The 26,003-nt window shown below is 43.2% G+C and overlaps 1 protein-coding gene across 1 annotated transcript in view; it reads left to right on the top strand.

Moving 5' to 3' along the window:
- The window catches only part of DNAH11 (dynein axonemal heavy chain 11), a 294,718-nt gene that overhangs the window by 125,699 nt on the left and 143,016 nt on the right, over window positions 1-26,003 (top strand). The window contains exons 24-31 of the mRNA XM_059397525.1: window positions 6,066-6,216; window positions 9,725-9,856; window positions 14,532-14,709; window positions 18,855-19,055; window positions 21,445-21,610; window positions 22,262-22,364; window positions 23,728-23,967; window positions 25,639-25,800. Coding sequence (XP_059253508.1) covers window positions 6,066-6,216; window positions 9,725-9,856; window positions 14,532-14,709; window positions 18,855-19,055; window positions 21,445-21,610; window positions 22,262-22,364; window positions 23,728-23,967; window positions 25,639-25,800 — 1,333 coding nt within the window. The remainder of the gene's footprint in view (window positions 1-6,065; window positions 6,217-9,724; window positions 9,857-14,531; window positions 14,710-18,854; window positions 19,056-21,444; window positions 21,611-22,261; window positions 22,365-23,727; window positions 23,968-25,638; window positions 25,801-26,003) is intronic.

The raw sequence follows: 26,003 nt of genomic DNA, 5'->3' as shown, positions 1-26,003 counted from the left end.
ACAGAAACATTAACCAAAACAATGGAAATTTTCTCTAAAGGATATTTTTATACTTATACCTCCTATCACCAGAATCTTTATTTTTTTTTTTTGATTATTTATTTATTTGAAAGAGACAGATATAGTGAGAAGAGACCATGAGCAGGGAGAGGAGTGAGAAGCAGGCTGAGCAGGGAGCTGGATGTGGGGCTCCATCGCAGAGCCCTGGGATCACAACCCAAGCTTAAGGCAGATATCCAACCAACTGAGCCACCGAGGTGCCCCCAGAATCTTTAAACGAACTACAAAAAAAAAAACTGTATTTTTTGGATTAAGGAATATGTTTTCACTTCATATTTATTGGATATATTGCTACCTTACTTTAATGTCATAATTTTAATTATGGGATAGCTTTGCATATATTGACTCATTGAATCCTTAATTACCTTCTGAGGTAAAATAATCAAACCAGTTTTCCAAACCAGTATCTTTGGTCTCAGTTTCCCCCAACTTTTTAATTTGAAAGTGTTGAAAATTATAGAAAATTTGAAATGGTACTAGTACACTATATACTTTTCCCTGCAGTACCACTTGTTAGTGTCTTACTACATGTACTTTCTCTCTGAATGTGCACACTCTCTCTCTCTCTCTCATGGCTGTAGAGGCATATTTTCTCCTTTTACTTTTGCAAAATTATCTGAAGACATTAAGCCTCTTCACCACTGAGTACTTGAGTATCTATTCCCTAAGAACTAGGAAATTGTCCTATGTGAAGCCAGTACAATTAACATACCTAAGATATTAGTTCTGGATACAGTAGTATCTGATAAACAATTTTTCAAATTTTCTCAGTTAACTGAGAAATTTTCTTGGTAGGCTTTTTCTTTTCTTTTCTTTTCTTTTTAATCCACTGTCACAATAAAGATCATGCATTGCATCTACTTGTCTATATTTTCTCCTTTAATGCAGAATATCCATCCACATTTTTCTTTCATGACATTGATAGTTTTGAGGGTAATCAGTCAGATGCCTAGAAGAGTGACCCAATGGTGGTTGCAAGTGGTGACTCCCTAATTCATTCCTTTCTATTTACATAGATGAGGTGACATTTCCCTATAAAAAGTGCCTCCTCCTCTTTCCTCCTAATCCCCTCCCTCACCCCTCCTCTTCCCTTTCTTTTTCTCTCGCTTTCTCAGTCCCACTCCCCCTTTCTTTATTAATGGACATCATTTTCTGTTCATGGTTTCTTTTTTTTTAGTTCAATGGGTTATAATGCATTAGCAACATGATCATACTGAACGCTAGCTTTGTCCCAAATGTGCCAACAAGAGCCCTTTCCAGGCAGCCCCTTATTGTTCTTTTTCACTTTTCATCCTCAGCCAGTCTTGTAGCGCTTGACTTTCAGGCTAACCAGCATGATTCAGGCCCCTTTCATTCTTTCTTTCCTTCACCCAATTCAGTCATTGCTCCAAGGAGCCAGAAGGAGCAACTTTTCGTGTAAGGAATGGTATTTAGAATCCAAGACAGTGATGCTAGGTGTGCTCATTGCTACTGATAGGTCATTGCTTTTAGGCTCTTTCAGTGACCAGAATTAGGAAATCCATTTTCTTAATTCATATTGTGGGAAATCCTAAGTTATTGTGGATAGTAGAGATGATAAAATATTTTGTTTATAGTGTCTCTGCACGATTCGTTTAAGAACTAAAGGTAGTGTCATTATCATGTAAGCTTCTTAGATATTTTGTTGAAATTCACTGAGCTACTCTAAAAAAAATTTTTATATCCACACTTAACAGACACAGAACATACCAAGTCACACAAACATCCTTAAAATCACATGAACATGGGACTGGCTGTCAAAACCAAATACTATTCTACTTCTCAGTCCTAAGTAGATTTACTAGATGAATGCTGGACAGTTCACATGTGTCTGTTGAGATCTTGAGAAACAGAAAGAATGGGAAATAGAAGAAAATTTCTAAAAAATAATCAAGACCTTTTTCTTATTAGAAAGGGATGAAATGCATAAAAAGGAATGAAGTGCATAGAAAAGGAAAAAGCAAACAGGAAATGAATTAAATTTATTCAGAATTAAATTATTTAAATCACTTAACTTAAAATTACTTAAGTCGCTTAGCTTAAAATTATTTAAAGTGAACATCATTGAAAATATACCCAAACGGTATATTACTCAACTTCTAGAAAATGATAGGAAAATGTGGGACTATCTCCGAAATTTAGTCTGATTCCCAGAGATTACTGGAAGGTAACTTTTGACAACCCACCTTTAGATCATACTTATTGAATCTTTATCACTTTCATGGATAAAATCCTTTCGATTTTCTCTCTCTCATCCTCTCACTTGCATTGGATGAGCTTCTTGTCTTTTTTTACTTTTTTAAGGTTTTATTTATTTGAGAGAGAGCGTGAGTCTGGGGGGTGGAAGGCAGAGGCAGAAGGAGAAGCAGGCTCCCCGCCGGGCAGGGAGCCCGATGCGCAGCTGAATCCCAGGACCCTGGGACCATGACCCGAGCTGAAGGTAGAAGCTTACCAGACTGAGCCACCCACGTGCCCCGAGCTTGTTGTCTTCCACCCCTGCGATCCCATCCTTGCATCTTGGCAGCCTGTATATATTTGCAAACATACGGATTCAGAAACCATCGACATTCGCTGCCACTCAGCATGTTGTAACTTGGGCCATTTTTCCGGGCCACTTGTGAATGACGAGAGAGGCTGTATCTTGATTTGAGGGGCCAGTATATAACCAGAGCTCTGGTGAGTTCCTGCTCTTCTCCAGGACACTATTCCAGTCCCAGACTCTTGAAGAATAAATTAAAGAGTCCTCAGGAGCCTGAAAACTTGGGCTACTAAGTTTCCAAACTAGAGGGTCTTAGATTCCTGTGATCATGCGAACAGCCCATCTGAAGAAGGGCCGGGCAACACAGCTGATGGTAGGGAACACATTTGCAAAGGCCGAAGAGCCAAAGATCCTTTGTTTGTGAGCTGGATGTTGGTGTGAAGATGGTGCTTCAAGGTGTCATGGTGTGGCCCCTTCCTGAGGCAGGGGCCCCAGTGATCTCTTATGTAAGCAAGAAATAAATATGCCCTTTTAGCATGTCATTTGCCATGGTGTGTTGTACAACAGCACTGAGTTTCATCTGGTCATGTTCAAATGTACAGCATCTCTTAGCAACCCTAAGGGACTTTTTTATGAAGTACGGTGGAAAGAATTTTCAGCAAAGATCTGGACCTTCCGTTTCTGCCATTGCCGAGGATAATAGTGTCTTCCTCTGAATTCACTGTGTTTTAACATCTATTTTTAACCCAAGCTATGAAGATGTATACATAATTTATATGTGAAATTTTAAACTGTTTATATTTGACAATATAGACTTTTTTTTTTTTTTTTTTTTTTAACTCCCTTTGCTATGTGATGTGGTTGACCCCTAGCAGAAATTGTTGGGGGCTTTTAAGGGGCTGCAGGATCCTATCTCCTGGTTTGGTCATACTCAAGTCCTGCCCTGTGGAGCTAGTTTTTACAAGGGCAGCATTTGCTTGTGGACCAGGTGGGTGTTCTCTCCAAGACTTGTGCTCCTGCCTCTGTGGGTCCATGAAGCAGCTCTCACCTGCCCCCTCGGGCAGACCCCTTTTCCCCTTCTCTGGCTCTCTGGAGGCTTTAACCCCTGGTCATCCCTGCATAGGCCTCTGCTCCACTGACACCAAAGGCCAGGGGGTGGAGGCAGAATTTGTTGTACCCAGCAGAGCACTGGCCACCAGCCCTTGGTCCCTGCAGGACTCTACTGCCTTGAGGAAATGCACAGATCAGCGGAGCCAGGATCTGACCCCAATTCTTGGGCTTCAACCAACTCTGTGCTGGCTAGCATTTATTGAGAAGTTGTCGTAGGTCAGAGAATAATCCAAACACTTTCTGCAGGAGAAATCATCTCATCCTCAACAATCCTAGGAGGTTTGTGAGAAACTTAAAGCACAGAGAAGTGAAGCAACTCACCCTAGGCAGCAGTTAAAAAATGGTGTGTCTGGATAGCCAAACTATGGAAAGAACCTAGATGTCCATCAACAGATGAATGGATAAAGAAGATGTGGTAGGGGGCACCTGTGTGGCTCAGTGGGTTGAGCCTCTGCCTTCAGCTCAGGTCATGATCTCAGGGTCCTGGGATCAAGCCCTGCATTGGGCTCTCTGCTCAGCAAGGAGCTTGCTTCCTCCTCTCTCTCTCTCTCTCTCTCTCTGCCTGCCTGTCTGCCTACTTGTGATCCCTCTCTCTCTCTCTCTCTCTCTCTCTCTCTGTCAAATAAACAAATAAAATCTTAAAAAAAAAAAAAAGATGTGGTGTATATATATACAATGGAATACTATGCAGCCATCAAAAGAAATGAAATCTTGCCATTTGCAACAACGTAGATGGAACTACAGGTATTATGGGTATTGTGCTTAGCAAAATAAGTCAATCAGAGAAAGACAGCTATCATATGATCTCCCTGATATGAGGAAGTGGAGAGGCAACGTGGGGGGTTTAAGGGGTAGGAAAAGAATAAATGAAACAAGATGGGATCAGGAGGGAGACAAACCATTAGAGACTCTTAATGTCACAAAACAAACTGAGGGTGGCTGGGGGGAAGGGGGTCAGGAGAGGGTGGTGGGGTTATGGACATTGGAAAGGGTATGTGCTATGGTGAGTGCTGTGAAGTCTGTAAACCTGGTGATTCACAGACCTGTATCCCTGGGGCTAATAATACATTATATGTTTATATAAAAATTAAAAAAAAAATGGTGTAGCTGGGCTACAGATCCGGGCGGTCAGCCTTGAGAGCTCAGTCTCTCCCCTCACTACCCCTCACCACCCCTCACCACCCCCACTGCCCCAGTGAGCTCCGGACACTAAGATTCTGCTTCTGGCAGCTGCCTTGTGGTTGAACAAGCAGCTCAGAGGTAGCTGAGGTCCTTGTGCCTTCAATTCCAGTAACTCACACTTGTTTACCATCGTGCCCTAGTGCCCGCTATCCCCACCGCCCGGAGATGCTCTCTCAAGTTCCCGTCCTGTACCTGGACTTCACCGAAAACCATTTCTCTTGGACCTGGAGAAGTTTTGACAGTTGATATCCTATAAATCTCAGTGTAGTGTAAATGTGATTGAATAGTTAATAGAGCTCTATTGTGGCGCTTTGTAAAAATCAAAGGGAGCCTTTTATAGGATAATTATCTTGCCTTAATTTCTTCCAATAGTGGAAATGTGAAATCTGATTTGCTTATAGCAAGGTACAGCGGTAGCTGTATAGCTGTGCCGCTCATGCCTGGATGTATTTATCACTGCATCCCGTTTGATGAGAACTTTTTGAGCAATTATTTTTCATTTAGCATCACACAGTGTCTCCCCAGAGACGACTGTGGGAGCAGCTAGGCTATGTTTCATTTCATTGATAAGTATGACTTTATTAATATGTTAGGGTTATTTATATATCAAAACTGATAACCTTTTGTAAGCTCCAGATTAATACACATGTACCAGGCATGAGATACCATTTCAGAGCGACTTATCAGAAACGCATTATCTGCTTCTCAGGTTGGCGTTCCCTCCAAGCCAGTAGAAAAGGAGAGATTCTGAAATAGCCCCTGTGGAATTTTCACCTTTTTATATGTAACTGATTTGTCATTACTAAGTAATTGATGCCAAGATTAATCAAGAAAAATCCCAAGCTGTTTTCATAAATAAAGCCTACCCTATGAAACTAGTTTCAGTCCCTTAGGAAATGACATGCTACACCTCCTTTTAAAGGCTCAGTAATGGCCTACTTAGACTCCATTATGTTTGCCTTCTAAGTGCTAGTAGGAGTTTCTTCTACAGTTTTTTCATTAGGGTAAAAATGGCCATTAGAATAAGTTTTTAAGGGGTCATTTAAAAATATTTGCAGTTTGAGAAATAGAATGAACTCACTACACATGTCCCCGAAGGGTGGCATCAAGCTGTGTTGGGTGGAGGGGTGGCGGGGGGGGGGGGGAGTTCAGAGTTGGTGAAATTCAGCTTTTCAAGCCTCATGTTCAATAAAAGCTTTTCTGTGTTCTTTTTCAGGTATGTGGCCAGTTGGATAGATAGAAGGCAGCATCAATCAGAAAAGGCCAATTTAACTATTCTTTTCGATAAATACGTTCCTGCCTGCTTGGATAAGCTGAGAACAAGCTTGAAAACCATCACTTCAATTCCGGAGAACAGCCTGGTGCAGGTCTGGCTCTGGTTTCACCATCATACGCTCTGGTCCTGATGCAATGGTGTGGCCTGACAGAGGCAGCAGGAGCTTTTGTTTGCTTGAGGAAGGAGACTCAAAGAGGGGTGCCTGGGTGACTCCGTCGGTTGGGCGTCCGACTCTTGATCTCAGCTCTGGTCTTAGTCTCAGGGTCATGAGTTCAGGACCTGTGTTGGGCTCCATGCTGGGTGTGGAGCCTACTTGAAAAAATGAAAAATAAAAGATACAGCAGTCAGTGTAATAGCTGCTCTGCTGAAAAATGAAAAATACGATAAATGAAAAATAAAAAATGAGGCAAAGATTGCGGGGGTCGTCAGGTGGCTCCACTTCTCTTTCCCCAGCTCCTTGTTCCCCGGGGCTTTCCGCAAACCTCTGTGACACACCTATCAACTTCTGTTATCACTCGGGCTTACAGACCGGTTGTTTTCATGAGACTGTGAACTAGAGGCCAGAAGGCACCTTGTATTTATTTTTATGTCCCCAGAAATGTACATAGTTCCCTCGCACAGAGCAGCGGCCAAGTATGTGTTTACTTAATCATTGTGTTCCTCCAAGTATATTGGAATAGACTAAGAAGAACAAGGTAGTAACAGGCATATTTATTTTTCTGTCTCCTAAGTAACTGGCCCAGAGAAGGGGCTCAGTATGTTTTTGACTACAGTAAATCCAGCATCTAAGCTGGGCGGTAGGAGAAAGCTTCCGAGCTGACCATCCCCGGCCCTCCCATGCTCTTCTTCTTTCCTGTGCACCCCCTTCCCCAGATACTCCTGAAGTCAGGGCAGTCTCCGGGGGGAGTTCCTGATACTCCAGGAACAGGTCTATTCTGACCCTTGGTCTGAGACCCCTGGTAAGACTGAAGGGTATGTGTATGATAGGTTGTCATGGAAGCAAATGAAAATAATTCGCAACACACAGAAATGAAGGTTGTGATCTTAATCTCAGCATGAAGAAAAACAGCCCCCAGCCTTTACAAGTAGAAAACTTCACAAAAGATTTACAATTAGAAATCCATTTTTTTTTTTTTTTATTCTCTAGGAACAAAATTGGTGTGAGAGTACTTTGATACCTTTAAGTTCCTGTTACCAGATTTGTTTGAAGCTAAATTAGAAAGAGTCACAAGCATAATAAGAAGAGAAAGTTCAGGTTTTTAGATAATTCACACACCAATTAAGTAAACGATAGTCTTCAACAGTAATTATCTGAGGTATAATTTATTTCTGAAAGCAGGTCTGAATTTATTCATAATGAATTAATTATGTGGTTAGCCTAATTAGACTTCCTCTGGTGTAGTACTTGCAAAAGCATGACTGTGTTCTTTCTCGAGTTGACTTATATATTTGTGTGATTCTCTGTAGTGTGAATTTTTTCATTCAAGACTAGTGTGAAAATAGGTCAGTAGGAATTAATATGACTTTGCCTCTCACTTCCTCCTTTTGTAGTATTCAGAAATGGCATTTTGTCCTCAGCTCCTTTCTAGCAGTTGTTTATAGAGTAGTCTCTCTTCTGGGATTACTTGCAAGGACAAAATTTGAGATGAACATGAGTACAAAGGGGAACACCTTCAAATGCCTACTTTAAGAAATTAATGTGCTCTGTTTTCCAATAAATGACATGTATTTGCTTTTTTAAAAATATTTATTTATTTGACAGACAGAGATCACAAGTAGGCAGATAGGCAGGCAGAGAGAGAGGAGGAAGTAGGCTCCCTGCGGAGCGGAGAGCCCGATGAGGGACTTGATCCCAGGACCCTGAGATCATGACCTGAGCTGAAGGCAGAGGCTTAACCCACTGAGCCACCCATATATTTGCTGCCCGACATATATTTGCTTTAAGTTTGGTTAATCATATTAATTCCTTCATAATATACACCAGAGTCTGACGTTAGTAATTGCTGACACAGAGCTCCAAGTGTTTTCCAAGTACTGCACTGGGGAGAAAACAGAGAAATGATGAGTTAGTCAAGTCCCCAGATCAGCAGATGAGGACCCCCTGAAATCTTCCAGTCCCTGTTTTGGTTTTGGTTTTAACAGTCCCATACAGCACTAAGGCTTCTACTCAGAAGTAGCAAAGCCTCACCGTCTTACATTATTTTTCTCGATACGAAATGGGTGATTTTTATATCTTTGGGGGGATTAAATTGGCAGATCTGGAACTATATAATATAATAGAAATCAAGACAGAAGGTTGAAAAATACAACAGGCGATCAACTTTTCAAATTGAAAACCTTTGTAAATTACTTCCAGGAGCTCTTTCCTGTGTTACCATGGCTTTTCCCTGGTTTCCGGTGCTGGGAAAGAGAGACACAACGTGTAGTTCTGACTTGTTCTGTAGTGGCTTGCGTTGCTGTCTGTGTGATAGTGATCAGATCTCAGGCTGCCTCTAGAAGCCAGGAGAAAGGTTCCAGGAGTTCTGAGAGTCTGGGACGCCACTGCTGTGTGACCCCTACACCTGTGCTTCAGAGAAGTAGCTCGAAAACATGTTCACGATGGTTATTGTTCCCTTTGGGAAAGGCCTTTGCAAGCAGCCATGTTCCCCTCCTCACCGACCTGATTATCCTCAACTCAGGCTGTGTTTCTGACCAACAGCTCGTTGCCATCTCACACGGAGGGAGTAAAGGGCAAGTTCCTGAATAGTGTTTCTTCCAAGGTTAAATTTAGTTCGGTGTTCCAAAAAAAAAAAAAAAAAAAAAAGTCACAGGCGAAGGCTGCCAGTCTGTCTTTCTAAGTTTATACAACAGGTGGGAAAAACCTGCTGCCAAAGCACTAAGGGAAAGTGGGTTATCTAAATGTCCAGCAGGAAGGAAACGAATAAATGCCTCTGTCAAGTGGAGTCCTATGCGTCCACTCCCACTCGTACGTTAGAGCAACCCTTACTGGGAAGGCAGGGTATCTGAAGTTTGTTACTGAGTGAAAATGTGAGCTCTAGACAACTCTGTAGTGCTGTGACTCCCTGTTAATAAAAAAGAGCTTAGATATATTCCCCATTATCTTGACTTTGTGCCTGTATGTACCCATGTTTATTATAGTGATTACAAATTGGATAAAATAGTCCTTTTTAAAAAATAGTTGATTACTTAGAAGTTCGGTTTCATTAAAAGTGGCAGAGGTGGCAGTGCCTGGGTGGCTCAGTGGGTTAAAGCTTCTGCCTTCAGCTCAGGTCATGATCCCAGGGTCCTGGAATTGAGCCCCACATCGGGCTCTCTGCTCAGTGGGGAGCCTGCTTCCCTTCCTCTCTCTCTGCCTGCCTCTCTGTCTACTTGTGATCTCTGTCAAATAAATAAAATCTTTAAAAAAAAGAAGTGGCAGATATTTTTCCACTGTTGACTTAGAAAACCAATGCAGTGATTTTTGTCTGTCTCAACGTCACAGATTAGGGAAAATTCTATAATCTCTTAAGGAGAAAGTGGATTGATTAGTATGTCCTGTGACCTGACTCTGCTATTAAGGAGCTATTGCCCTGAGTGAATAGCTATTTCTTTTTCTTTAGACAATTTGTACCCTTCTGGAATGCTTGTTGACTCCTGACAACGTACCTTTGGACAGCCCAAAAGAGGTTTATGAAGTCTACTTTGTCTTTGCTTGTATCTGGGCGTTTGGAGGCACTCTGTTGCAAGATCAGGTATGTTTTGAGATGGTACACAGAAATAATTTATAGAACCAGTTTTACTTGGGGTGCAGGTTGTAATGTGATCCCTGTTGGTTTTTTATTTTTAATATCATCATAAACCTCTGCCGTCGGCCCTGTTCTCTTATAAGCCAGTATGTTTAGGCAAGCTCGTCCAGGCTGGTAGCTCTAACTTGGGCTGACGCTGCCCCACATCTTCTTGGGAGCTCAGGGGTCGGTGATTCCACTTGCCTGGGGGAGCAGCGCCAACAGTGTGCTCTTCCAGAGGCCAGTCCTGCTCCCTGAGCCAAAGACAGAGCTCTGTCTTGGCCACACCCCCAAACTGGCTCTTCGTCTTCACCCTTTCTTATCCTCGGGAATACTCACATTCCTTCCAGTTGCTCGAGTTAAAAACCCAGGAGACCCCATTCTTCTTTACTTCTGTATCCAGTGGTCAGCAGATCCTTTCAGTCACATAACACCTGTCAGGTCTGTCCCCACCTCCCCGTCCCTACAGCCTTCATTCAGGAATGTATCATCTTTAGGTTGTCCTGGGCTGTCACAGTGTCTTTGCTCGGGCTGCCGTAACGAAATGCCGTACCTTGGATGGCTTAACTGACGGAAATTCACTTTTGTTTCTGGAGGCTCAAGTCCAAGGTCAGGGTGCCAGCATGGCCAAGTTCTGGCAAGGGTTCTCTTCCTGGCTTACAGAGAGCTGCTTTTTTGCTGTGTCCTCACATGACAGAAAACAATAAAAAGCTTTCCGATGTCTTTTTTATAAAGACACTAATCCCATCACAAAGGCCCAAGCCTCATGACCTCATCTAAACCGAATTACCTCCCAAGGCCCCATCTCCAAATATCATCACATTGGGGGATAGAGCTTCAAAATAGGAATGTCGGGGAGGGGGGTGGGGGTGGGCACATTCAGTATACAGCCTGTAAGAACCTTGGGATCAGTTTCCCTGTGTCTGGTCCCTTGCCTCTAATCAGTCTCTTACGTGATTCCTGGAGTAGTTATTGGGGAACCAGACTCAACTCAGGCGAGATCCTTTCCATGGGTCTTGCCTTCAGCCGAGCATGAGGCTCCCATGCCTGCCCAGCACTCCTAGAGGAGCTTGTCCATGGCTGCTCATTTCTTTTGGACAAACACTTGAGCTTGCTCGAGTGCGTGCATATGTGCATATTCACACATGAGACTTACTCAGGTGCAAAGTGGGAGTGTTTCAGTGCTAGAAAATGGCACATCTCATCTCCACCAGGTTCCTCCTCTATATGTAGATTTTGCCATGTAACATTTCCAGTAGCTGCGTAAGCTATCTTCATGGTGTGCATAAAGCTCAGAGGGACAAAGGGACTTGACCAAGGTTATGCTGATAGGAAATGACTGCACCAGGATTCACGCCTGTGTACATCTCCAAAGGCCACCCGTTCGAGGATACCTCAGGATCCCTCACGGTCATAACTGATCCCACATGTAGCCCTGAATCTTTGCCTTAAAAATAGATGGCACCCATCTTCCTGACTTTGCCAGATATTTCCACTTAAATTGGAAGGCATCACAGCCAAAAGGGCCCCATATTTCCACTGGTTGACTTGTTGTAGGCCCTCAGATACAAGGTTGCTTAAACCTGTGGGCCAGTTCTGCTTCTTGTCACTAGGTCACTGTAAATCATGTCTATAAACAGGCGTGGAATTCACTTGGCCTGCTCGACCTGATGTTGATCCCACATTTCCTTCTGTAATATCCAAGGGCTTTCTAAAGCAAAGCTGCCTGTGTTGCTTTGAGTAAGAGTCAAGAGTTGGCATTGGGTGACTTCGTGTGGTCTTTCTCAGGCGCAATTTACAGCATGTGTGAGCTTCTCCTTCATGGAGGGTGTGGGCAGAATCTCCCCCCTCTTATCCCACCCCCCATGCTTTTTTATGTTTTTTCTAGGGTTCTCCCCAAGGTTTTTCCTTCACTAGGATATAAACCAGGTAAAATTGTGTGAGTAGAATGTGGACAGTGGAAATCTCTCTCTTCCTGACGACTTCCCTCCCAGCTGATTGCCTTCTTGTCTTTCCAGTTTTCAAACATGGCTGCCTTCCCCACAGTCCGTCAGGCTGGGCCCTGGGCCACCGCAGTGGCCCCCTCACTCCTCCAGACACTCTTCTCCCTGAATGAGGTTCTTCTCCTTCATCCTCCTCCTCATCACCACCACCTTCACATCTTCAGAAGGGCTCTCACTACGAAGCATTCAAAGTAGAGGCTGTTAAGTTGTAAACATGAAGGAAAGCTGAAAGAAATACTCTTAAAATCGCCTTTTATTAGTTGAACAAATCTGAGTGCCAGCTGGATGTCCGAGAATGTGCTTATGCCTCTGAGTTTGCTACTTTCCTGAATTTTCAAAAAAATAAAACCTCTATGTATAAGTACAACTATCCTCCTCCCCTTTTACAAAAGAGCCAAAACTTAGCCTGCTTGAGGATGCCCAGGTGATGTCTGAGCCACTCTCCAACTGCAGCATGCTGGCTCGGCTCCTGTGTTCTTAAGCCAGGCCATTGCAGGCAGCTTCCAAAATAAGTCTTGATCAGCTCTCCCCAAGCTCCCATCAACTGCTATTATCACTTCTCACTTGGCTTCTAAGGTAACAGCCTCACTGGTCTGCTTCTGTACCTCCCCCATAATCCATTATCCTCTCAGCAGCCAGAGCGATTTTTTAAAATGTAAATTGAATTATAGGATACACTTGAGAGTTTAAAACACTTTAATGGATTCCATTTGCTTTTAGGATAAAGTGAAAAATTTAATACTATTTACAAGGCCCCTGGATCTTTGGTCCTGCCAGTCTTTTCCTGCTTCTTCAGCCACCCCTTCTCCCCGCCACCCCCGACATCCCACATGCTTCCGCCAGCTTCCGTGCCCATTTCTGGAACCCAAGGTCTTTCACACCACAGGATCTTCACCCATGGTGACCTCTTCCTTCTTCTTGGAATTGTATTCTCCCTAATCTGTACCAGTTCTCAAAGAAAGCCCACCTGAACGTCCAATTAAAATAGGTTCACCCCTTTTTGGTGAGGAGGCGGAGAAATGGCTTAACCCACTGAGCCACCCAGGTGCCCCCATGGAGACTCTTAGAACACCCTGAGGGTTCATGGGGGGAGGCGGGTGGAGGATGGGCTGGATAGGTGGTGGGTTTTGGGAGGAAACTCGTTCTGATGACCACTGGGCGTCCTACATAAGTGATGAATCACTGAATTCTACTCCTGAAACCAGTATTGCCCTGTACGTTAACGAACTAGAACTGAAATAACAATAGATTCACCCCTGTTACTCTCCATTAGAGCAAACTCTGCTTTCACAGCCCTTGCTTTTTTCTGCGTTTATCGGCTTAGCCTCTACTTCCTCTGGTCTCTGCTTCTATCTCCCCGTAAGTTCTGTGATGGCAGACACTCTGTTGGCTTTCCTCCCCAGTCTAGAACAAATGCACTGTAGTTGAGTGCACTGAAGAGTCAAAGATGTCTTACCAAAATGATCTTGCTGATGTTGTGTTTAGAAATTTTGATGTCAAGTCCCCGTCCTAGATCTTCTGCCTACAGGGAATCTTGCCAGGTGTTTTGCCTTTGGAACTGATTTGATTTAAGACAAACTTTTGTAGGGAGATAAAGTAGCCATGCCACCAGCTTGAAAACAACTCACACGAGCCTGGACTCATGAACACGTGAGTGGTGGTGAGCAGGAGCGTGAGCTCAGCGTGTTTGGCAGATGGAGGCAAGCTCTGCCTGTGAAGACTCCTCAGCCTTCTCTGCCCTCAGCACACACCCCTGCTCTCCAGCCCTCCTGTCTCTGCTCATGTGTGCAATCAGCCCAGTGCAAGAAGTCAGCCATAGTCCAAGGACGTAGGATACCAAAGAAAAAGCAGTTTTAAGAATGTGACCAGAGAAAAACGGGAGTTAAGGTCTTGAAAAGTCTAAGACTGCTGAGTGCCGTGGCCACTCCCACACACTGTTCTTAGAGATCCCCCAAGCTCAGGGTGGTCATGGATCCTGCAGGTAAAGAAGTCCCTCTACCAGGTTGTTCTGTGACTTAAAGGGATGAAATAGGGTTACCCAATGTTTGCTTTTCAAAATAAGGGCATTTATAAATAATGACCATAAGGAATACCATAATTTTATAAAAGAAAAGCTATTTCAACAGCAAAAGTTCCAAGAAGCCTGTATGCTCAAATAGAGGGTAGTATTTAAATCAAATAATGTTACCAGTTTTTAAAAAAAGTGTTCCTTTGTTCTTATCTTTCCTACTTTATCGAGAATTGATGTGAATATTCGTAGAAATCAACACCAGTGTTTGAGAAACACTATCTCACTGGAGCTAGAGGGTAATTTGCCTGAGAGCTCATTGTTAAATTAAATAACCCAGGGGTAGTCGAAGGTTCACCTAACCTTACTTTGCTTTTTAAGTTAATAATTGTTCCAGAAAATTTGTACCTTTTGGATGTATGGCAATTATAGCTTTCTGCCTCTCTGATATTATCACTCATTATAAGTTACTTCTAGTTATTTATTTTTCTTGGGTCAGTTACTCTAGCCCATTTGTAATTATAACTGTGTTATAACTGCAAATAACTGTGTTCAGCGGGATTTGGAGGGGCTTCGTATGTGTTCAGAATTACCTCTAGGTCTGCCTAAGGATTTCTCTTGTTGTTCTTAGCTTTCTGACTCTCAAGCTGAATTCAGTCGGTGGTGGCATAAAGAGATGAAAGCAGTGAAGTTTCCATCCCAGGGGACCATCTTTGATTATTATCTGGATCACAAAACTAAGAAGTTCTTGCCTTGGGCTGAGAAGGTCCCCACATTTACTATGGATCCAGAGGTCCCTCTGAAGGTAGGTGGATGGAACCTAGAAATTTTCAAGCCACACTGTGCTGCTTTGAGCCTTTTTGTTTCATGTTTGAGCAGTCCTTCTGCTCACCAGTCCTGCCTTTTGAGACATTTTTATTGATATGGTCGAGCATATAGCATATTGCCTGGGAGAGAAGAATCTTAGTTCTAGGAACAACTACTGAGATGGCCCTTAAGTTTATGCAAACTTTTAAAAAAAATGTCTACCTAAGTCTATTATAACTGTTTTAATAAGACACAAAAGCAATTTTGTGTCTTATTAAAAATCAAAGACCTATTTCTGTTAGCTCCAATGATTCTTTTATCTGACCATATTGTGAATTTATTAGCACTTTTCCTGTCGAACTTAACTGCCCCCCCCCAAGCCATAAAATAGTGTTTAAGCTCCTCAACTCAAAGGTTTGAAATCCTCATGGCTGATGGCAAATCAAAGAGAATCTTTTTTTTTTTTTTCATTATTTCTCTTCATAAATCGTTGTTTTACATTTCTCTGATGTTGACTGATTCTTCGGTCATCTTCTTCTGCCCCAATCTCATTTCCTTTTCATTAGACTTCTTAAAATCTCAACATTTGGATTCACATGGAAGCTTAGTGCTTCCGGTAGCACTGTATGAATAGAATATACAGGGTTTCTATGGTATTAACTAAGCAGCTAGTGTGAAACAAGACCCAGTGTATTCACTTCCTGGAGCTGGAGGCTAGACGGTGAAAGACCAAGTGTTCACAGGAATGGTTCCTCCTGAGGGTCTCCAGGAGCCTGCATTCCAGGCCTCTGTCTGGAGTTTGCTCTTGATCTTGGGGTGCCTTGGCTGGTGGCAGCACAGCTCCAGTCCTAACATGGCATTTGCCCCAAGTGTGTCTCTGGGTGTGCAAATTCCCCTTTGCATGAGGACACCAGTCTTCGCTTTGGGGGCCCTATTCTACTTGTCTTAGTGTGCTGGGGCTGCCCTAACACGATACCGCACACTGGATGGCTTAAACACCAGAAATTCATTTCCTTGCAGTTCTTTATGGAGGCAAGAAATCCAGGATTGAGGTGTTGGAAGGCTTGGTTACTCCTGAGAGCTCTCTCCCTGGCTTGAGGATGGCCGCCTTCTTGCTGTGTCCTCACATGGCCTTTGTGTGTGCCTTCCTGAGCACTGTCTTCAAGTCTGCCCAAATTTCCTCCTCTCAGAAGGACAACAGTCAGATAGGGGTAGAGCCCGCCCTAATAGCCTCATTTTAACTTAATCATCTCTTTAAAGAGCCTGTTTTCAAACACAGTCACTTTATGGGGCACTAGGATTTTGGGCTTTATTATGCGGATTTTGGGAAGACACAGTTCAACCCATTAAACCTAACCCCAAGGAGACTTCATGAACAAGAAAGCAGATGTAGGATGGCCCCAAGACTGATTAATTCTGTGACTTGGTGATATCACCAAGAATTTGGATCTTTCCAGCTCTCTGCTCTTAACACCAGCATCATTTTTAAGACTAGTATCCTTCCTGGTCTGAAGTGGGCTCTAGTTGCCCCAGGAGTTTCCTTCAGAGGAAAAGCCACATTGTCATACAGTTTTCATTAAGAGTGAGGATACTTCTCAGAAGCACCAGAGCAGACCGCCCCTTGAGCATCTAATACTCCAGGGCTCACATGCCACCCTTAACCTGTCTCAGGCTAGACTACTGGGCTACCCTGATTGGCCTTGATGACTCTTCACAGTACCATGGGAGCCAGGTTGAGCTTCCCTTGGAGCACGTGTGTATGGAGGAAGCACGGAGACTTGAACAAAGTGGGAGCTCAGACAGGAAGGGGAGATGGAGAAATGAGTGCTAGGAGGCAGCCAACCATGCCTGTTCCAATTGCCTGAAAAATTGTGAAATCTGCTTTTGCTTAATTGACCTGCACTTCACCTACCTGGCAGTATTACCTAGCTGGTTGAAAGCTGAGAGTTTGTTAACCAAAGACCAAGAACTGGTATGGCGAGGCTGATGCATCTGGTCAGCGATGCCTTTTATTCCACAGGGAACTTATTAGGACTTACACACAGTGGTACCAAGCATGGTTAGTCCACTAACCGCTTCTTAACATATTGGAAGAGAACCATACTGAGTCAATAGTAATAGACAATGCTAATATTATAGAAGTCTATCTCAGACCTTTTTATAATTGCTCTATGTAGATTAACTAATCCTTAAAACAACTTTCTTTTCTTTTTTTTTTTTTTAAAGATTTTATTTATTTGACAGAGAGAGAGATCACAAGTAGGCAGAGAGTCAGGCAGAGAGAGAAGGGGAAGCAGGCTCCCCACTGAGCAGAGAGCCCGATGCCGGGCTCGATCCCAGGACACTGAGATCATGACCTGAGCCAAAGGCAGCGGCTTAATCCACTGAGCCACCCAGGCGCCCCTTAAAACAACTTTCTAAGGCATAGTCTATGGATAACCCTTTTACATATGAAAAATGGGAGTGCCAATGGATGGAGTAACGTGTGGCCAATCCATGTCCTGACGTGCCTTCTTGCTGGCTCTGGACAGGCTTGGGCTTTAATCCAAATACCACCACTTACTACTTCGCTGTGACCTTCGTCAAGTTATTGGTGTTCTCTAAGCTTCAGTTTCATCATCTCTGAAATGAAAATCACAACACAACCCCAGTCGTAGATGAGTTATGAGTATCAGATGACCTAGTGTATGAAATGCTTAACATCATACCTGTCACATACTCAGCTGTCAGGAAGTGTGAATTATTGGTATTAATGTATAGAGAGCAGAGCTAATAGCCAAATTAAGAGGCACCTGAAGACAAGGAAGAGCCAAAAAGGAGAAAAAAAAAATGTATTGTGAAATGTAACTCTGATGAAAAGCAGTCATCTGGTTCTGATTGGTGTAGCATAGAACAGTCTGTGCCTTTCAGTAGGCCCCAAGATTACCACCAAATTAAAACAGAATTCTAGGGGTGCCTGGGTGGCTCAGTGGGTTAAAGCCTTTGCCTCCAGCTCAGGTCATGATCTCAGGGTCCTGGGATCGAGCCCCGCATCGGGCTCTCCGCTCCGTGGGGAGCCTGCTTCCTCCTCACCCTGCCTGCTTCTCTGCCTACTTGTGATCTCTGTCTGTCAAATAAATAAATAAAAATCTTAAAATAAAAGTAAAATAAAACAGAATTCTAGTGTAAATATTCATAATCATGAAAATGATCCTGAATGATCTATAAAATATTCAATTGTATTCAGTATATGCTAACCAAACAGGGGAGAATATATTGTAGAATTTAGGTGTTCATTGTTTTTTAAGAACAGTCTGAATCTTGCAAGTGTTCTTTTTACCTCCTTTTTAATTTGGCCTCCAAAAATGCAAGAAATGTCAACTCTGTTTTAATCACCATGCAGGATTCTATTTCTTGCATGTCTATGCCTGCTACCTCTCTACCTGTCGTTATGTATTAGTCCGTATTCCCTGAACCTGCTGTTTATTTCCATTCTTCATTTTCTTATATTCCCCTAAGCCACCTCACATTTGTTGTGAAACCATGAAGTGTATAAATAAGTAACCAATTTTCAAAACATAAGGATTGCTATTAAGATATTTTTAACAAAACAATACATAATGTGTTCAACATGTACTTTGCATTTAGGAATATTTCACTTAACATCACTGTTTCCCACCAGTGGGTCTCTCCCCATGCTGAACTCCTTTAGTGTAAGTTCTGCCCTGATCATTAGGCCACTTAATCTTACCCGGCCAAGGCATTGCTCCCAACTTTGATTTATGTGCGACTTATCTTCTCGAATGTTCTCTCAGCTCCTAGAGAGTGGTGGACAGTTTCATAACCTTTATTGGATTCCCTTGTATGCCTAACACGAGGTCTGTGATTGGGGGCTTTGGCTAACACTTAAGTTGGAAAAGATAGATCTGTTGCTTATACTACTGCATTTTGATGGCACTACCCAGTTGCTCTCCTCAAGCTACGATGTCTGAACTCTGATAATTCAAAACTGAGTATCAGGTAAGATCTCCCCTACTGAGTGTGAACTTGACTTAAGAATTCATTGGGTCTCAATTCTCCAGTGACTGTGTCTGTTAAGATAGAAAATTTTGGAATGCCTCTCTTTCTGACTTCTCTCATTCTGTTCTCTCCACCCTACCCCAGAGAGTTGTGGTTCCCACATCAGAAACAACTCGTCTCCGATATTTCGTAGAGTTGCTGCTTGAGAAAAGACGACCCCTCATGCTAGTAGGAAATGCTGGGGTGGGAAAAACAGCCTTTGTAAGTGACACGCTGGCAAGTCTCTCTGAGGATTACATCGTGTCCCGTGTGCCTTTGAACTACTACACAACGTCTGCAGCTCTGCAAAGTGAGTCTTCTTCCTGCTTATATTTTTGGAACAAGGCATCAGAAATGGTCAAGGCTGCGGCATGTAGCCGGAGGGGGAGACTGCTTTTCTTTCGGCTTTAGACATTTGGCTTTGGCCTCAGATGAATTTTTGCTTACCACTAATTGGGGTAAAATATACTTTGTTTCAATATTATGATTTTTGGCTTTTTATATCACAAATGGCTTTATGTGGGTTACTACTCTTTTTTCTTTATTAACCTATGGTGTGTTACTTGTTTCAGGGATACAGGCCTATGATTCCTCAGTCTTACACAACACTCAGTGCTCACCACAACACATACCCTCCCCAGTGTCCGTCACCCACCCATCTCACCCCTCCCCTCCCGCAACCCTCAGTTTGTTTCCTAAGATTAAGAGTCTCTTATGGTTTGTCTTCCTCTCTGGTTTCATCTTGTTTCATATTTTTTCCCTCTTCCCCTATGATCCTCTGTCTTGTTTCTCAAAGTCCACATTATCAGTGAGATCCTATCAGATAAAGGGTTATTACTTTTAAGAACAGCAAGAATTGGCATCAACAGTGTTCACTGCTTTGCCACTATACACTTTGGTCACTTTTAATCAGTTTTCTGGAGCCATAGCACAAGGGAGAGTGCCCTGGTTACCTTTTCAAGTAAGGGATTGATTTAGGAGAACTTCCTTAAAACCATGTTGATGAAATGCCAGGCCATGTACTGCTAATTAAATCTTAGGAAAATTGTAAGAATAAATTTTAGCCTTTGAATAAACGTATAGGTGTAAACAAAAGAACCACACAGCGTTGGGGCACTCTGAGTTAGGAAGGGTAAGCTAAGTAGACACGGGAAGTGGAGAGAGTGTAGAAAGAGCTGATACTGGCAGAGCGGTCACTGCCCAGGAGAGTGCCAGGGTTGTGTTGGTGGTGGGGGCAGTGAAACTCCCTATTATCCAGTAGTTGATTAAACCTGTTGAGTTGCCCTGACTGTGGTGTGTGTGTGTGCACATGCATGCATCCGTGCACACGCATGGGCTTGAATATATGTTGTTACTGTTTTCCTAGCTTTATCAGTAGAGAGTATTAATACATTTTCTTACTGACACCATTAGTTACTCAGCCAAGAGTTAGTTTTGTAATCTCTTAGTGAGGTTTGTCTTCCTTGATCTCATGAGTGAAGCAGGGAAAAAATCCAACTTGGCGATGTTTCATTTAATTCTTCAGCAAATCTATATTATTTATCTATTTTTTCCAAGGTGTTGTGTCCTGCGCATGTTTTTCATTCACAGATGCAGAAGGAGGGATCACTTTATCACTTGTAAATGGAAGCTGAGGGCTACAATCCCATAACTGAACAAAGTACTTGACTGTGCGATGAGTTCATCTTGATAATAGCTGAAAGGCTGAAGGCGTTGGTGTAAGGTTTAGACATGGCCTATTAGCACAGAAAAGAGACCAGTGTATTTGAAAGAAGGTTTGGGTTTCAGACCATCACAGTGGGGTAGTATGCAGGCAAAGATGGGATTTGGGAAAGAAAAATCAGTGTAAGCAAACATAGGAAAGAAAATTACAGAAGACATTCAATTAATTGAATTGAATTAATTGCAAAGGGATGGAGTAGAAGATAGGGAAAGGCTGCAGTGGTGCGTTGGAGCTAGACTGCCAAGTCCGCTGCTTAGAAGATGGCTTTGCTAACTTATTCATGATACACTTCTTTGTTCTTTGATTCACTTAACAAATGGCTTGTTGTGGTCGTCATCAGGAATATAGTCATGAACCCGTTCTTGTCCTCCAGCTATTCATAGTCTTTTGGAGAGTCAGCAGCTATGAGACACTGTATCTTACACACTCGGTTCAGGATTTCCTATCCCCATGGTTTTCTCTCAAGTCCATACAAGTCACTGCGGCACACGAAGAAATGTAAGTTAATGTGTGCACAGGATAGAGTCTACGTACAGCCTTCCTTACACTTGTGCCATTGGATGGCCCAAGAAGAGAGGTTTGGGAACTCTCTTTGTGCATAGACGGTCCTGTAGAGGGGATAGGGAAGGACTGAGGGAGCAGGCTGTGGGTTAGAGTGCGTTCGGGGAGCAAAGCGTACAGACCAACAGTGACATGTCCTCAGATTGCTGGCCAGTGTGATGCCCTATGTCAGATGTTGACTATCCAGGAAAGGAGAGGCGAGGTGAGCTCTGCCAGTAGGAGGGAGGTTGGCAGAAAAGCATGACATAGAGTCAGTGACCAGAGGGTCATCACTGATACCAGCCTGCGCAGTTAATACTTGAAGACTTAGGAGTGGATGAAATGGACAGAAGATGAAAAATGAGGGAAAAGAAAGACAAAGGACAGAAAGTGACATTTTGTCTGATAGGTGGGCAAAATGATGCATTTGTTCCAGGAATTCTTGAGAAACCTCTAGAGAAAAAAGCTGGTCGTATCTATGGTCCAGGAGGAAATAAAAAATTAGTTTATTTCATTGACGACATGAATATGCCTGAAGTGGACCCCTATGGCACAGTGCAGCCCCATGCTCTGATTCGGCAGCACATCGATTACGGACACTGGTAAGCAGTCCTCTGTGTCTTACTCTCTCCTGAAATCTAATTATTGATTTTATGGGTGAGTTCTGAAGAAGAAAATTACCCCAATCTCTTCTTCTTTTGAGGAGCATTTTCTGGGATAACTTTTGGGTTTCACTTTAGATTCCCTTTTCATTGTCATAAGTACAGTAGGTTCCCTTTGTATCTTGGGACAAATTGGATTGAAAAGTGTCTTAGAAACATGACTGTCTAGTTGAAGCATTGACCTCACAGATTTGTTAACTCGCACTAAGGTACTTAAACACCTGACCTTACTCTGCGAGATGTCACTGTTAGGTAATGTCTGGGTGTTGCTGCGTGTCCATTCCTTCCGTTACCTAGAAGGAGGGCCCCCAACCTCCCCGGGAACAGGGTCCCGTGGGAATCCGTAGGCAGGAATAGCACGTATTGATTGAGCTCGCTGTATTGATTCTGGCATCAGAGGAGCTGTGAAGACTTCCATTTCCTCAGCTTTGGTGTCTGTGTCTCTGAGTTGAGGCTAACATGCCCAACGTCCCAGAGTGATTATAAAGATCGAAGGAGACCATGTATGAGGAAGTCCTGCATAAACGGAGGGGTTTTGTTGTGTTGTCATCTTCGGGTTTTGGGCTTACGGTCCTGTTGGCTGTCTTTCAGGTATGACAGACAGAAGGTGATGCTTCGAGAAGTGCACAGCTGTCAGTATGTTGCCTGCATGAATCTGAGGGTGGGCAGCTCCACAATCAATCCTCGACTCCAGGTAGGGGTGGAGTCCTGCCGGCTCCTAACTGGCCCAAAGAAAAACCTCACACATTGTAGACTGTGATTCCTGATGCTTTTCCTACAGACTAAGGCTCCTACCAGACTTTTGGTGAAGTGCGTAAGCTTTTTTAAATTTAATTTTATTTATGTTTTTGTTTCTTTTAATTATGTTCAGTAGCTTTTGCCTTTTCCAATAGACGATTTTTAAAGAGCAGGTACAGGTTTACAGACTGTTTGAGCAGTTTTAGTTGAAAGGACTGCAGAGAGTTCCCATAATACCCTCTCCCCCTCCTCCTACCTCATTCTACCCTATTATGGGCATCTTGCATGAGTGTCCTGCCTTTATTACAGTTGATGAACCAATTTCAATCCATTATTATTGACCAAAGGCCAAAGTTTACACGAGAGTTCATTCTTTGTGTTGTATATTCTGTGGGTTTTGGCAAATGCAGAATGCCAGGTATCGCCATGAAAATAGTAGACTGAATAGTTTCACTGTGCCGAAGCTCCCCTGGACTCCTCCTGATCATCCCTCCCTCCCTCCGGACCCCCTGTCTACCAGTTGGTCCTTTCATTGCCTCCATAGTGTAGCCTTTTCCAGAATGTCACATAGTTGAAATCCCATAGGATGAGGTCCTTTCAGATTGGCTTCTTCCACTTGGCTTAAATAGACATTTAAGCTTTCTCCATATCTTTTCTTTGCTTGATAGGTCATTTTTTTTTAACCACTATGTAATAATATCCATCATATTTGTGTACCAGTTTGTTGACCCATTCACCTGTTGAAGGATGCCTCGCTCGTTTTCACATCTTGGAATAAGGAATAAAGCTGATAAAAATATTAACGTGCATGTTTTGTATGTGCATATAACCTTTTAATAACAACACCCCCCACCACCTGTAACATACATAAAACAACAGTATACGACAGTAAGTGTTGCTTACTCCCTCATCTGGAATCAGCTGGGGGTCCGCTGGGTGACTCTCCATCATCGAAGCTGTGGTGGCTTTGACTAAAGTGGTAAGGACAGGGTGGCTCAGCTTCGTGGGTCTCTCACCCATTAATAGGCTTGCACAATTCATGGCGAAGGTGGGCCTTAAGGGAGCAAGTGGAAACACACAGGCTTCTGACAGTGACTGGCGCGGTGTCAGTTCCGCCTCACTCTGGGGGCTCAATCCTATAGCCAGGCCCAGAGTCAGAGAGGAAGGTACCACTCTGACACGGCAGGGAGCATGGAATGCGGGAAGGGATTACAAAAAATCGGAGAGGGGAGAGGCTTTTTTTGTTTGTTTGTTTGCAATCTAATGGTACCATTATAAACCCTATTATACGTAACTCTTAGATTTCTTTTGTTTTTCAGAGACATTTCACTGTGTTTGCATTCAACTTTCCATCTTTGGAGGCGCTGCAAACCATCTATAGCCAAATTCTTAACTTCCATTTTCAGCAGCAAGCCTTTGGCCCATCAGTTCTCAGGAGTGGGCCCTCTTTGATACAGGCAACAATCAGGTTCCATCAGATGATGACGCATAACTTTTTACCCACGGCTGTTAAATTCCACTACCTCTTTAATCTGAGAGACCTATCAAACGTCTTCCAGGTACCTGGTGGCTCTGGGTTCTTGGTGGCATCTTGGGTGGAGGAATGATTCTGGTAATATTAATGTTGTTCAGTTATGGAACTTAGTTCAAGGTGATGCTGTGTACTGTGGCATCATAAACTCCTCTGAGAAGTCTGTATGGCAGGTTTATTCCCATTTTACCGATGGGACTAGTGGGTTCCCTCGGGTTGTGCAGAGACTTAACTGCAGAAGCAAGGGCAGGAGTCTGACTCCCTTTCTGTGTAAACATCAGAGTGCCTCCTTTTGGGCCAAGGGAGGGGGATCATTTGTTATTTTTTCTTATTTATACAATATCATTTTTAAACATACCTCAAGAGAAACCACCATTTCTTACACCATTAGGTTGTTTTGACTTGACCTTGACTCTTAATAGACTTAGCTGGTAAAAGGACGATGTTTCTGTATTTGGTTTAGAAAGGAGATGCCAAAGAGGGAATTGAAACCAGAATTTTAAAAAAATAAAAAGTGAGCTGGCGTGATCTACCCTCTACAGTGAAAGCAGTTGGAGGGCTATTTATGACCTGAGGTTCTTTGTGAGAGAGGTAGTGGAGAATTTCAGGAGACTTCTTTAGATTTGGTGATTTTTGCTTCTTTATATTTTTGTAAGCGTCTTTTCTAAATCACTGCAAATGCCTTAAAACCCTAACACTGTGTCAGACAGCAGGTTCCTGAGAACATGGACCACTCACTCATTCTCATTGCTGTTTCTAGCACCCCTGCAACAACTCTGCTCGTTACAGTGTTGTTTAAAAGCCGATTTAAAAAAAAAAAAATTTATTTATCAGCGTGAGAGAGCAGGCAGGGGGAGGGGCAGAGGAAGAATCCAATCTCAAGTAGATGCTGGGCTGAGCACGGCGGCCGACATGGGGCTCCATCACTTGGCCCCGAGATCCTGACCTGAGCTGAAAGAGTCTGATGCTTAACTGACTGAGCCCCCCCAGACACCCCAAAGCTGATTTTGGGAAGGAAAGCAATAGGTGACAAGGGATCAGAGGCTTGTTCATGGCCTCTGGCAGCTACTCCTCACACCAGCAGCTGATGAAACTTTGTAACTACTCGCCTGCACCTTGCTGTGCTCTCCTCGGAGTCCAGAGCCAGCTGACTCTTTCCAGAAGGAGTGGGTCCCTATGAATCCGAGATACTGACCCTCTGTGTGGGCAGGGGGTGGGGAGTGAGAATGGTTCAGGGGCTAGTTCTGGATCTACCCACAAAACGTGATTTCAGTCAGTTTACTTTTGGTCTCATATTCTTCATCTGCTAAATGGAAGGGTTAGATTGACAGATACCAAAGGGTTTTAGGATTAAAAAATGTTGATCCTCTAACATTCATGTTCGCTCTTTGTACTTCAATTTGGGAAACTTCATCGGCTGGGAGACTTGATAGATGCAAGTCCTCCGATGAGCTACTTATTTCCTTGGTGGCTTGTGAGATACAGTCTTACCTACTTTCCGAAACTGGGTCTAATGGTAGTCAGTTTTTAAGATGTTACTTATCAGAGAGTAAAACTACTATTATAATAATTCTATTTAGAGTACTTCTTCTAACTTAAGTTGCTGAATTTAGTATACAGTTAAAGTGTTAAAGGAGAAGAATATTGTGGAATGTCATCAGTTTCCGAATTTTTAATTCTTCCCATTCTTGTCTTGTAGGGGATTTTATTTGCTTCCCCTGAATGTTTAAAGTGTCCGAATGATTTAACCCACCTGTGGCTACATGAATCTTCTCGCGTGTATGGAGACAAACTGGTAGACCCAAAGGACTGTAATTTGTTTCAGAAAAAAATGCTGGAAACGGCTTGTAAATATTTTGAAGTAAGTGTGTGGGATGTCAGCGGTCACTGTGGTCAGACCACTCTGGTCAGTCTGGCGTTGGGGCAGAGTCAGCTAAGGATGTGAAGGAACTGTGCACGTGCTGACCCTGCCGGAGCAGGCAGGGTTCCAGAATGTACCCAATCTGTACTTGGGAACGTTCCGCCCAGCAACTCAGACTGACCTGCAGGTCCTTCCTCTGATGG

The sequence above is a fragment of the Mustela nigripes genome, chromosome 4 (assembly GCF_022355385.1).
Source record: "Mustela nigripes isolate SB6536 chromosome 4, MUSNIG.SB6536, whole genome shotgun sequence".
In the NCBI taxonomy this organism is placed as follows: Eukaryota; Metazoa; Chordata; class Mammalia; order Carnivora; family Mustelidae; genus Mustela; species Mustela nigripes.
The sequence above is the reverse complement of the archived record's forward strand: the minus strand, read 5'-3'. Positions and strand labels throughout refer to the sequence as shown.